Source organism: Lycium ferocissimum, chromosome 11 (assembly GCF_029784015.1).
Source record: "Lycium ferocissimum isolate CSIRO_LF1 chromosome 11, AGI_CSIRO_Lferr_CH_V1, whole genome shotgun sequence".
Classification (NCBI taxonomy): domain Eukaryota; kingdom Viridiplantae; phylum Streptophyta; class Magnoliopsida; order Solanales; family Solanaceae; genus Lycium; species Lycium ferocissimum.
In genome coordinates this window covers 12,678,135-12,691,658 of record NC_081352.1, presented here as the reverse complement: position 1 = coordinate 12,691,658, position 13,524 = coordinate 12,678,135, and the positions used below count along the sequence as shown (strand labels likewise).

The 13,524-nt window shown below is 36.7% G+C and overlaps 1 protein-coding gene across 1 annotated transcript; it reads left to right on the top strand.

The window, feature by feature from the left end:
* The first annotated feature begins 2,454 nt into the window (after positions 1-2,454).
* LOC132037803 (receptor kinase-like protein Xa21) lies at positions 2,455-5,450 on the top strand. Its single transcript, XM_059428426.1, has 4 exons — positions 2,455-2,593; positions 2,677-2,892; positions 2,989-4,968; positions 5,053-5,450. Exons 1-4 carry the CDS (start codon positions 2,455-2,457, stop codon positions 5,394-5,396), a joined length of 2,679 nt encoding a protein of 892 aa, XP_059284409.1. The 3' UTR covers positions 5,397-5,450.
* The last annotated feature ends 8,074 nt before the right edge of the window (positions 5,451-13,524 follow it).

Genomic DNA, 13,524 nt, shown 5'->3' with positions numbered 1-13,524 from the left:
CATCACACAAGTTATGCCGGAAATGGCAAAACATTCAACACTCAACATAAACTGAAAAATACTACACAACTTATGCCGGGTTACTTAATTCCTACAGAACTTGTGCCAAGCGAAGCAAAAGTTCAGTTTTTGAAGATAAAAATATTACAAAAATTATGGCGAAGCATATCATGATATTTTCATGAATTAAGCACCAAGAGCAAAAATTAAAGACCACATATATGAGAGGTAAAAACAGTGCGTTTGAAGGGCAATCCGTGCACAAATTTCTTGGATTAATTTTGCCACCAAATTTACGGTTGCAAGACTTAGTTGATTTTTTGGTCTTCTCCAGTTTGTCAAGTCCTCAGGACCCACAAATGGAAAACTTCTCTAAAACGAGTAGCTTCAATGCATATGAGGAATTAAAGCAAGATGTATTAATGAATGGACATGAATTGAAATATAGGAGGAGTCAAGATTTCAATTTTATGGGTTCTGGATTTTAGAACGACGACTTCAAGTGGTACTAATTAGGTTCTAAAATTAATATTTGTACATATTTAATGAACTTTTAATACAAATAAATTGTTTGAACAAGAGTATTGGTTCAACCGAGTTTCTAGCTTTGCCTGGGCCGAAAAGGAGATCTCTTCACTATTTATCTCAAACCCCCATTTACTAGCCCTGCCTTGCCTGTTTCTTACTAGTTTCTGCACTTATGGGGGAAGGCTTTCACCTCTTTTCATATGGCACTTTTGTTAATTCAATATGAAATGGCTACTTCAGCCATGACTCAAACAAACATTTCTATATATTTCCATCCTATGTAACGACGTGCTAAATTAAGTTTTACTAAAATGTTTTGATTATCACCTAACCCTCCCCATCCCGTGCCGCATAGTCTTGTAAATCTCGTAATGACTGACCTCCCCCTTCCCGCCTCAAACCAGCTTTGCCACATTGCCATCCTTGCATTATATTGTATCGTCAAGATATTAAACTACAATAGAATAATTGCTAACTGCATTATCTTGACCGAGAGGTTAAATATTTTTTACATTGTCATACCTAAAAAGTAATTAATTAACTAGAATGTAAAGGTCTCCAGATTCTATCCTACACATGAAATGATAATAAACATGTTACGATCAACTATATGCTAATTATGTAAAAATATTTACAAGTTCGTAAACGTAGCACTACGTTTCACCACACAATTCTAGAGTGTGTGAAAGCAGGACTATTCGCGAAGAAGCACACAGAAAATAAAGCAAGACTTGCTTGACTTGCAGAAGTCTTTGAACCGATTCGACAAATTCTTGCCACCATATTATATTGATGATTGATACGTGCAAGACTTGGTTGATTTGGTGGTACTAGAATTGATATGACAGAATGAATAAAGAAGAGTTTTTTTTTTTTTTTTTTAACTTAAAAGAGATTAGAATGAAAAAACTCCAAAAGAATATTTGAAAACCAGGAAGACCAAAAAGGAGATCTCATCGCTATTTAAAGTCTCAAAACCATATAGTTACTAGCATTCCATTTTCCTACTAATTTATGCAATTATGAAGTTTCTCTTAACACTTTTTTTTCTTCACTATGTAGTGGCTAGTTCATCCATGACTCATACCAACACTACCACTGATCAATTAGCTCTTCTTTCATTGAGATCCCAAATCATTTCAGATCCCTTTCATTTCTTGGATGAGAGCTGGTCTCCAACTACTTCTGTTTGCCATTGGGTAGGAGTAACTTGTGGGTCTCGCCACCAGCGAGTGAAGTCCTTGAATCTTTCCAACATGGATCTTACAGGCAGAATCCCACCTAATTTTGGAAACCTTACATTTCTTGTTTCTCTTGACTTAGGAAGCAACAATTTCCATGGAAATTTGCCTCAACAAATGGCACGCTTGAGTCGGCTTAAGTTTCTTGATTTAAGTTTCAATAACTTCAGAAGGGAAGTTCCTTCCTGGTTTGGGTTTTTATGCCAACTTCAATTTCTAAATCTTAGAAATAATTGTTTCACTGGTCCCATCCCTTCTTCATTTTTGAATATTTCCACACTTGAAATATTGAATTTAAAATTCAATTCCTTAGAAGGTCAAATCCCAAAAGATATTGGGAATCTTGAAAAACTGAGCTTTTTAAACTTGGGCAATAACAAGCTTATAGGTTCTATCCCTATGTCTATCTCGAATGCCTCAATGTTGGAGACTTACGATTCTTTCATACAATTTCCTTCAAGGAAACATCCCAGAAGGGATCAGCAATCTTCACAACTTGAACAAGTTGACCATAGAATTTAATCAACTCACAGGTTCCATACCAATCTCCATCTTCAACATTTCCAGAATTGAAGTCATTGGACTCACAAACAATAGCTTATCATGAAATCTTCCTCATGATTTATGTGATCACCTTCCAATACTCAAGGGGATTTATCTATCGAACAACAAGCTAGTTGGTCATATGCCGCCAAGCTTGTCAAATTGTTCTGAACTTCAAATGTTGTCTTTATCAGGAAATGAGTTTGGTGGACCAATACATAGTAACATTGGGAGTCTAACTAACTTGAAGTCCTTGTATCTCGGTTATAACTACTTCACAGGTATGACACTACACCATTTGTTTAACACAGGTGTTTATACTTTAACTACTTACCCAAAAATTCTATGAATACATGAATTGCAGGGACAATTCCACAAGAAATTAGAAATCTTGTTAATTTGGTGGAGTTAACATTGGAGAGAAACCAAATTACAGGATCTATTCCAATCTCCATATTCAATATCTCCTCTCTACAATATTTGGGGCTATGGAAGAACAACCTCAGTGGGTCCTTACCACGGGAGATGGGTAACTTAACCAAGCTTCAGACCCTAAGGCTTGATAGAAATAAGTTCACAGGTATATATTCAATAACGTAAGGAAAATTTACAGTTTACTAGAGTGAACTAATTGGATAAAGCCACTAGTGTTCACTGTTTCTTCATATATTGGCAGGTGAAATACCGAAAAAGATGAGCAATCTTGTTGAGTTGGAGATATTAGCATTGGGGGGTAACAGTTTTACTGGATCATTTATGGAGATCTTCAACATATCAATGCTAAGAATATTTGATGTTACAGACAATAATCTAAAAGGAGTCCTCCCATCAAATATAGGTTCTGTTCTACCCAACATTCAAGGTCTTTATCTAGGCGGTACCAATCTTGTTGGGACTATACCTCATTCTATCTCTAATTGTTCAAACCTTGCTACTCTAGACCTTTCTCACAACAAACTCACTGGCTTGATTCCCAACTCTCTTGGATATTTGACTCATCTAGAGACCCTAAACTTCGAGGGAAGCAATTTAAAGAGCGACTTGTCATTAAGCTTCTTGACTTCCTTAACAAATTGCAAAAAATTAACAAGTCTTTCTCTATCTTTTAACCCTCTAAATGGTGAGCTTCCAGTCTCTATAGGGAACTTCTCCACATCTCTTGTAAGGTTTTATGCCAACGGTTGTAAAATCAAAGGGCGACTTCCTAATGAAGTTGGGAACTTAAGCAACTTAATAGACCTTGTTCCCGGTGAAAATGACTTGATTGGATCAATTCCCACATCAACTCGCAATTTGAGAAACCTTCAGCGCCTGTACTTGAATAACAACAAACTTACAGGAATTCTTGGAGACAATCTTTGTAAATTGTGGCATTTGGGTGCTATTTACTTGGGTCAAAATCAACTTTCAGGATCTTTTCCTGATTGTTTAGGGAACGTTACTTCCCTTAGAGAGATACATATGGGTTTCAATAAATTGAGTTCCAATATACCGGAAAGCATAGGGAATCTTAAAGACCTAATGGAGCTAAACTTATCAGCTAACAATATGGGTGGCTCTTTATCTCCAAAAATTGGAAATCTAAATGCTATGACACAAATGGATCTGTCAATGAATCAATTTACAAATGGAATTCCTCGAGAAATTGGAGACTTGCAAAATCTAATGTACCTTACTTTGAAACATAACAAGTTGCAAGGATCTATACCTGACTCAGTGAGCAACATGGTAGGTTTGGAATTTCTAGACCTTTCACATAATTATATATCAGGAACCATCCCTATGTCTTTGGAGAAACTTCAAAACCTGAAGTATTTCAATGTTTCTCACAACAATTTGTATGGTGAAATCCCTTCCGAGGGTCCTTTCAAGAACCTCTCGAGTCAGTTTTTTCTCTTCAATGAAGCATTGTGCGGTTCCCCAAGATTTAGCGTCCCTTCGTGCCCCACTTCTTCAAATCATAGTAGGAAAAGAATGCTAGTTCTATTTCTTCTACTGGGAGTTGCACTAGTATTTGTTCCTACCACCTTTGTGTTTGTATGGATAAGGTATAGAAGAGGCAAAAGAACTTCTCAACAAGCTAATTCATTGTCTATCTCAACAAGAGGAAGAATTTCATACTATGAACTTCTCCAAGCAACCGATTCATTTAGTGAGAGTAATTTGATTGGTTCTGGGAGTTTTGGCTCTGTCTACAAAGGAATTCTTAGTAATGGAATTCCTATTGCAGCTAAGGTGTTCAATATGCAATTAGAAGCGGCATTCAAGAGTTTTGATATAGAATGTGAAGTTTTGCGCAACCTTCGCCATAGGAATCTCATAAAAGTCATCACTAGTTGTTCCAACCTTGATTTTAAGGCTTTAGTACTCGAGTACATGCCTCATGGGAGCCTCGATAAGTGGTTGTATTCACACAACTACTTCCTAGACATCAGGCAGAGACTAAGCATTATGATAGATGTGGCATGTGGATTGGAATATCTCCACCATGGGTACTCCTCGCTCGTGATTCATTGTGATCTGAAGCCTAGTAATGTTTTGTTGGATGAGAATATGGTTGCCCACCTAAGCGATTTTGGTATTTCAAAATTGCTTGGTGATGATGAAAGTGACTTATACACTAAAACCTTAGCAACATTGGGTTATATAGCACCAGGTATGTCTCTTGGACATTGATTTATCCTTTATTTTTTCCACCTAAAAATTATTATACATCTTTAAATTAATTGTTTGACTGTAGAGTATGGACTGGATGGATTGGTGTCAACAAAATGTGATGTTTATAGTTATGGGATCATGTTACTGGAAACGTTTACTCGGAGAAAACCTAATGATGAAATGTTTGAGGGAGATCTTAGTTTGAAGCAATGGGTGAGTTATTCACTCCCGGGGGAAGTAATGAATGTTGTGGATGCCAACTTGGTAACATCAACAGATATTCACTTAAAGAAGAAGTTAGATTGTGTGGAATCGATCATGAAAGTGGGATTAGATTGTTGCGTTGAATCTCCAACAAGAAGGACAAACATGAAAGACGTTGTAGGAATGCTACAAAAGATCAAGATTCAACTTCTTACATGTTGAGCGTGATCCTAGAAACTTTTGTTCCAAAATCCCTTGTTTGTTGTACATGTTTGCTAAATTTTTTATTTCATGTAAATTGCCTTCTCTGTTTTTGCACTTGGGTTATGTGAGATTTTTGTTTTCACTTTAGAAATCCTAATTACAACAAACCTTGATATTTCCTCTAAAATGATTCAAATTGGTGGATCACAATCAATAGAGGAAAATAAATCTTTTTATTTCATGCTTTTTGGTGTCTTCTAAGCATTATTATCTAGATCACAGATGCTTTATTCCTTCATCTTGAGTCTCATGGTGGCACATTCTAACTGTACAATTTGGCATAACTCCTATGGACAAGTCCAGAGTTGTGCTTGTTTGTTAAACATTTTGTTTTCGTATTTTAAATAAATCAAGCTTATGGAGAAGGGGCAATATACAACTACCAGGAACAATCTTTTTATGATAACCTTACAACTTTATGCACGAGTATTATTCGTTGGACCAACTTGTTGCATTATTTTTTAGCAGCTCTATACATTTTTGTGAGGATGGAAACATTTAATTAAAGACGGGGCATCTAGTATTTATCGATTTCACTGGAAATTTAATAGGCATTTTGGAGTAACTTTATATTTATATATATATATACACACTTAGAGAGTTCCATCAGCAAATAAAAATGACGGTTGCTTTGTTATGCTCTCTCAAAGTAGACTTATAAGAACCTATTTAGTCGAAAAAGGCAAATAACAAACTTTTCTTTCCAAAACTCTATTCACTTAAATCAGCTGCACATGGTCACACTTTTATGCCATTTGAAAACCCACAAGAATAATTGCGACAGAACAAGAGAATCCTCCATTTTAAATGTAACATCCGGTAAATCCGAGATAGGTGTGAATGTATGAATCTATTATAAAGGTGATATTTTAGCTATACGAATTCATTCGGGATGAACTCGGGTAATAAACAGTCATTTTGAAGTCAAACCAAAAAGTGAAGTTCTTAAGGCCTTCTAAATTCGTCTAAGTCTGAGACTGTCTGTACTTATATCCCATTTTCGGGTATTTTTGTTATGCATTTGAGCAAACTCAAAACGTTAAAGCTGTAGGCCTTTGAAATACCTTTCCAACCATAGATTATGGAGTTCAAACGGAGCTCTGTGCTAGAAGTTATCCCTATTTTACTGGACGTTGCGCAGTTTGCGCGAAGTGCTGCATGAAGCACCCTTCAGGTGCGCGATCGCGCACCAGAGGCAGAGTTACTGCCTTCGCTGCACTATCACCTGCGTGAAGTGGGCCTCCAGCTGTGCGATCGCGCACCGACCACGACGTTTTAAGAGCCAAACTTCGTTATATTCATTCCCACTTCGTTTTAAACCAATTTTTCTGAGGTAAAGAACCCTAAAGAAGTCTCTCAAGCCCTAAGGACGAATCTTTTCTCTCCTAACCTTCAAGACACTTTAAGGTAAGCCTATTCCATGCATTCCAAGTCAATTCCAACATACGTTCATGATCATTAAGTAAGAATTCATCATTCTTAACATAGGGTTTTCAAGAAAACCCATCTCAAGGTTTAAGAATTCAAGATTTTGAATATCTTCTTCAAAGCTCAAGTCTTTAATTCATGTTTTGGAGAGATTAAGGTATGTAGAGTTTCTATCTATGTGTGGAAACATCTTTGTTCTTTCCCAGACCACGTTCCTCCATGATTATACAAGAGTTCACTAAAAATTGGGGTTTTAGCCATGTTCATGATAACCCTAAGTTCATGTGCCATGATATAGTATGTTTGTATGATTACTTCGTTATTGTGTTCTTGATATTCCCTTTTGGTTATTGAGAATATGTCCGTAATCCATGAAAATCCATATTTTGCATTCCATGAGTTCCTACATGCAAGTCATAAATTGTTATGTTATTTTCAAGAAAACCCTCCACATGCTTTACACGTTTTCATGCAAGTATATTATGTAATTACATCTATGTTTTCATACAAGTAATACTATGTACTTATATACATGCTTTATTACACTCACGATTCATGTTTACAAGCCATGTTCATGAATTAAGTTTTCAAGTCAGTTTACAAGCCATGTTCATGAATCAAGTTTACAAGTCATGTTTATGAAAAATCATGGGCTCAGATGCCACCTATATTCATCTTCATGTTTTTGGGAGTTGCACTAATTACCGAGAAGGCTCAGATAGGCTGAAACTATGTTAGCCACCGTAGGATAAGGGTTGTGAGTAAGGAGGCAACACCTTCGTTATGCAGTTTGGATCCTTACATGCTTATTATAATTAAATCTCATTTCCTTGGCAAGGTGTGAGTGTTCTGCTGGTAGGACGCAAGTACTAGACCATGTTGTCGGTTATATTTATTGCTCTCCCTACTTAAAATGTTTTTACTCATGTTATATCTATATGTATTCATGTTCATGACCAGGTTTCAGTTTCAGTTTCAGCTCTTAGCATGTTATTTCATGTGCCATATTTATTCCATTCAGTTGCTTTACATACCAGTACATTCAATGTACTGATGTCTCCTTTTATTGCCCGGGGGCCTGCATTTCACAATGCAGATACAGACTTACACGATGACGGATCTACTTTATAGGATCATCCACGTATCAGCTTTTGGTGAGCCCCATATTCTTCGGGGTTTAGTCATTATTTATTTTTATGATAGTTATGCATTTAAAGTATGTTGGGGGCCTTGTCCCAGTAAGTATATTTTCCAGTCAGACTGTCCCAGTAAGTATGTTTTCCAGTCAGACTCATGATAGAGGTTTCATAGACTAGATTAGCCAGTTTAGTTATGTTAGACATGCAAGGTGTTTAGCCATCTTTGGCTCAACTCATGTTATTTCCACACTCATGTTTAAATAAATATTTCATTAAATTATTATGACATCTCATGTTTTATAAAAGCTCATCACGTTCATGCTATATTTCCACTCATGTATGTCTCATGATGATTCAGCAAGCCATGTGGTTCGCTCGGCCACATGCAGTATGGTATCGAGTGCCATGTTTCCCCAAGGCCATAGTCCGGGGAGTGACAAAGCTTGGTATCAGAGCCTAGGTTCAAGTGGTTTAGGGAGTCTATGAAGCCGTGTCCAGTGGGGTCACTTTTATATGTGTGTGCGCGCCACACATATAAACAGTTGATCACCAAGACATTTACGATTTTCTCACTACTTTCAACTCTAGATCGTGCAATAGAGTTGTGTTCACTGAAATCACTCGAACTCATATGTTGTTTCCCATTCTGCCGAATACGCCTCGTCTCAACGGATGAGAAAGATGTAGAGCTAGTCGTTATCGATGTGTTGCTTTCAGATGGAGGCATCAGGAATTATTCTAACTCGTGCCATGAAGCTTAGAGCAGTAAGTAACATTCTCTTTCCATCGAAATCTGAACGTATTGAATGCGTAAGTGGCGAGAAGGAAATTCGAGACCCAAGACTTACCAAATAGTGCATTGTGTGTTTATCAGGTGTTAATACCCTTTTAAAAACAAGTTTCGGCATAGTAGTACACGTAGGTTATATACCTTACAGAATAAGTTTATTTGGATTATCTGACCATGGAGCACAGTATAAGGATGATAGTTCAGATTTAAGACCCTACAGGGCAACATGTTATGAAATTAGTTGCAGCAGACATAAATTGTCCACGGTAGTTTTGAGCAAGAATTAGCCTAAAAGCCAACCACCTATAATACTAGAATGTCTCTATTTTTTTTTCAAGGATATATATATTTTGCCATATGATCCATGCACATGACTAAGAAAAGATTGAATTCAATAAGAAAATCGTAAGCAAACGATATTGAATTTCTGGGGATAGTTTTAAATTTTTTAAGTTTATTTTGATTAGACCTAGAGAGTATGACGTCAATAAGTTACTAAAAGGAGTAGATTAGACTATAAGATGATAAGATGTGACAGTTCCCTCTAAGGTTAGGTGATTAAGTATTTACCCCCAGATGTGTCTAGTATGATATGATTTTAAAGTGTATAGAAAGTTCGGGATTAAGTATTCCAATCTAGCATTTAAGACTAATGAACGTTCCCTAAGTGTGATCTATGTCTATAGGATAGAAGAGATAGTATACGATCACAGAATAGGGTCAGATGATGAGGGAAGTTAGAAATAATCTATGTTTCACTTTATCGTTCAGGACAGAATCAGAGAACATGGTGCTAACAGGTGTTTAATGGAGAATGGTAAGTAAGTCCATGGTAGGGTATTTTAAAATTTTCCTTTGAGGATGTAGACCTACTTTAGTATGACTGTGTACATAGCTAAAAAAAAAGGTAGCTTTTGATCGAAAGATATGATCAGATGATGTCGAGTCTCTCGGAATAGTTCTAACTTGTTTATGTGGCTTAGACCGAATTAGAGGGCATGGTGTTAGTAAGTTGCCACAAGAATATTATTTTTGATGGGTAATAGAGGACGTACGTAGGAGATAAAAAGACAAGTTTATGGGATAGTCTTAGAGATAGAATAAAATTTAGAGAAAATCAGCAGAACGATTAGATGACCACTTATCACTAACTTAAGAGATCTACAGGCTTTAAACGTCATCCTTTGAAACTAAGAGGGAGATTGTGCGATGAGTTGCTGAATAGATTATGTGTTTTGTATGTTCATAGCTGTTAAGGAGATTATGTCAGAGGATCAAAGTTTCATATAGCTAAGATAAAGTGTGTAGAATTCTTTTTTGTCATGCCGTTGAGATCAAGTACTAGGTAATTATGTTATGAGATAAAGTTCTAGATCGAATAGCAGGTTTTAAGGGTATAACGGTTCCAATTCCAGAGTAATTCATGTACTATGTGGTACTAATGCCCAGGCGTATTCTACTCGTGTCTTTCGTACCTATTTCATGCCCAAGTTAGCGTTTTACACTCCATGCTAATAATTCAAGAACCAAGACTCCATAATGATAGTAATCCATGCAAAAGAAATATTCTTTCATGTTTTGCACATCAGGTTGTGCTCATGTCTAAATTTACCGCACTTATGTCCCACGTATTTATCGTGCTTTTACACTCATGTCCATGTTCTAGCATCTAAGTGCTTTTCAAATCTAATGATGCTCTTGACCCCTATGATTATGTTATCCATGTTACCACGTACTCGTGCCCGAATCCATTTCGTTATGCATCCCACTTATAGCGGTATCGTAACATGATGTTGTTAGATAATAATGAAGGTGAACCAAGATGGATGTCCTACCCATGATTCTATGTAATTCGTGCTTATGTTTCTTTGGCTAATGTTTTAAACCATCTCGTAGCTGGGCACAAAGGATTCCCTTACCTTTTTCAAAGTACCTATGCCATTTTATGTTCAAAGTGACTTTCCACCCATGTCTTAGATACTCGAGGAACGAATTATTCATGCCTGTAATCCATTCTTTCATGAGCCTTATTTATAACAAGGGCAATTACTCACGGTCATAAGACTAAGCTATGTTGAATCATGTCCCATCATTTCAGTATATCTAAGTTCTAAAGGTAATACTTTATCCATGCTTTATGTCTCTGAGTACCCAAGAGTGAGCCTACAATTGTACTCCACACAAATCACACTTATGCCTTATTATTAGCTCAATACTCATGAAATCAGGTCCAGACGCCACGATATGCATCTATGATGTAGTCATGTAAATGTCAAGTTGCTCAGGGTCCCATGCCCCATGTCATGCTATTCACGTTTCATGCCATATGAATCATGTTCTTATGTACGCATGTTCCACGTTACGTCCTCTATGTACAATGCACCATGTCATATTTGTTCTCTAAAGCAAAGTATCTCATGTAAATAGTACCAATAATTCCTTTTCTCTCAATCCTCTATAATTCGCTCACGAGAATAAGCAAGATGAGATAAGGTATTCATAATCATGATTAACAGCTAACAAGATAATCGAAGTAAGGTGCATTCCTATATTCAAATAGATATCTTTTCATGTACCACCGTGGTGCGATCTCGGGGAGTATTCTACTCAGATTCGACGTATTCATGTCAGGCCTATGCTAGAGATTTATGAATACCTATGTTAGGATCATATTCTTGTTATACAACTCAATTTTGTCGCATTCACATCGAGTTGCGCTTACATTTAAAGCGTAAGTCATACTCCTACCTCATATTACCATGGTGACATACGAACGTCTATGATCAAGTCTCCAAGTATTCAAATCCTACTCGCGCTTAGTATTCAACCCTTATGTTGTAACAATCATGTTTTCGACATTTAGATCCCATGTTATGATATCCATGTTTGCACGTATTCGTATCTCATGACAGTTTAGTATTCATGTATTCATGTCATCCAGTCTTCATGTATTTATGTCCCACGTCATGCGTCTCACGCTCAAGTAATCATGTCATGTTCGTGCCTATTTTCAAGTACTCATGACATTCGTGCCTACGTATTTTCTTCCAAACCCCATGTATAGTAATTATGTAATCATTCAGCCAATATCCGTGTGTTCAAGCCAGCTCAGTATTTATGTTAGCTACATTCAAGATTGAGTAATCACGTTATGTCACATTATGCGTATTAAGATACCCTGTGGGTTGTGTGTTGGTACTTTAGTTAGCTGGCAGGCGTTTAAGAAATGTCGTGAGGGTCCGAATTATGAAGGAAGTCACCCATAAATTTTGTAGATTCCAGATTTAGTAGCGATTCTTAACCACTAGTCATAAATCGAGGACAAATGTTTCATGATTCTCATTCATGTAGGTGCTACTCAGTTTCATGCTCCAATGTATGTTTCTATGTAATCACATATTTAGTTCTCATGATCCATAACCATGTTCCCACGTAATTATGTCGAGCTTTTATGTTTCATGTCATGTTTCTTCACATTTGTGTATTCACGCTATGTCCAGACCCATTCTTAACCAAGACCCATCATTCGAGGACGAATGATCCTAAGGGAGAGATATTGTAACATCTCGTAAATTCGAGATAGGTGTGAATGTATAAATCTAGTATAAAGGTAATATTTTACCTATACGAATTCATTCGGGATGAACTCAGGTGATAAACAGTCGTTTTGAAGTCAAACCAAAAAGTGCAGTTCTTAAGGCCTTCTAAATTCGTCTAAGTCTGAGACTGTCTGTACTTATGGCAAGTTTTTGGGTAACTTTGTTATGAATTTGAAAAAACTCAAAACGTAAAAGTTATAGGCCTTTGAAATACCTTTCCAACCATATATTATGGAGTTCAAACGGAGCTCTGTGCTAAAAGTTATCCCCGTTTTACTGGACGTTACGCAGTCTGCGCGAAGTGCTGCGCGAAGTACCCATCAGGTGCGCGATCACGCACCAGAGGCAGTGTTACTGCCTTCGCTGTACGATCATCTACGCGAAGTGGGCCTCCAGCTGTGCGACCGCGCACCGACCACGACGTTTTAAGAGCCAAACTTCGTTATATTCATTCCCACTTCGTTTTAAACTAATTTTTCTGAGGTAAAGAACCCTAAAGAAGTCTCTCAAGCCCTAAGGACGAAGCTCTTCTCTCCCAAACTTCAAGTCACTTTAAAGTAATCCTATTCCATGCATTCCAAGTCAATTTCAACATACGTTCATAATCATTAAGCAAGAATTCATCATTCTTAACATAGGGTTTTCAAGAAAACCCATCTCAAGGTTCAAGAATTCAAGATTTTGGAAATCTTCTTCAAAGCTCAAGTCTTTAGTTCAAGTTTTGGAGCGATTAAGGTACGTAGAGTTTCTATCCACGTGTGGGAACACCTTTGTTCTTCCCCACACCACGTTCCTCCATGATTATACAAGAGTTCACTAAAAATTAGGGTTTTAGCCATGTTCATGATAAGTTGATAACCCTAAGTTCATGTACCATGATATACCATGTTTGTATGATTAATTCGCTATTGTGTTCTTGATATTCGCTTTTAGTTATTGAGAATGTGTCCGTAATCCATGAAAACCCATATTTTGCATTCCATGGATTCCTACATGCAAGTCATAAATCATTATATTATTTTCAAGAAAACACTCCACATGCTTTACACATTTTCATGCAAGTATATTATGTAATTACATCTATGTTTTCATACAAGTTATACTATGTACTTATATCCATGCTTTATTAT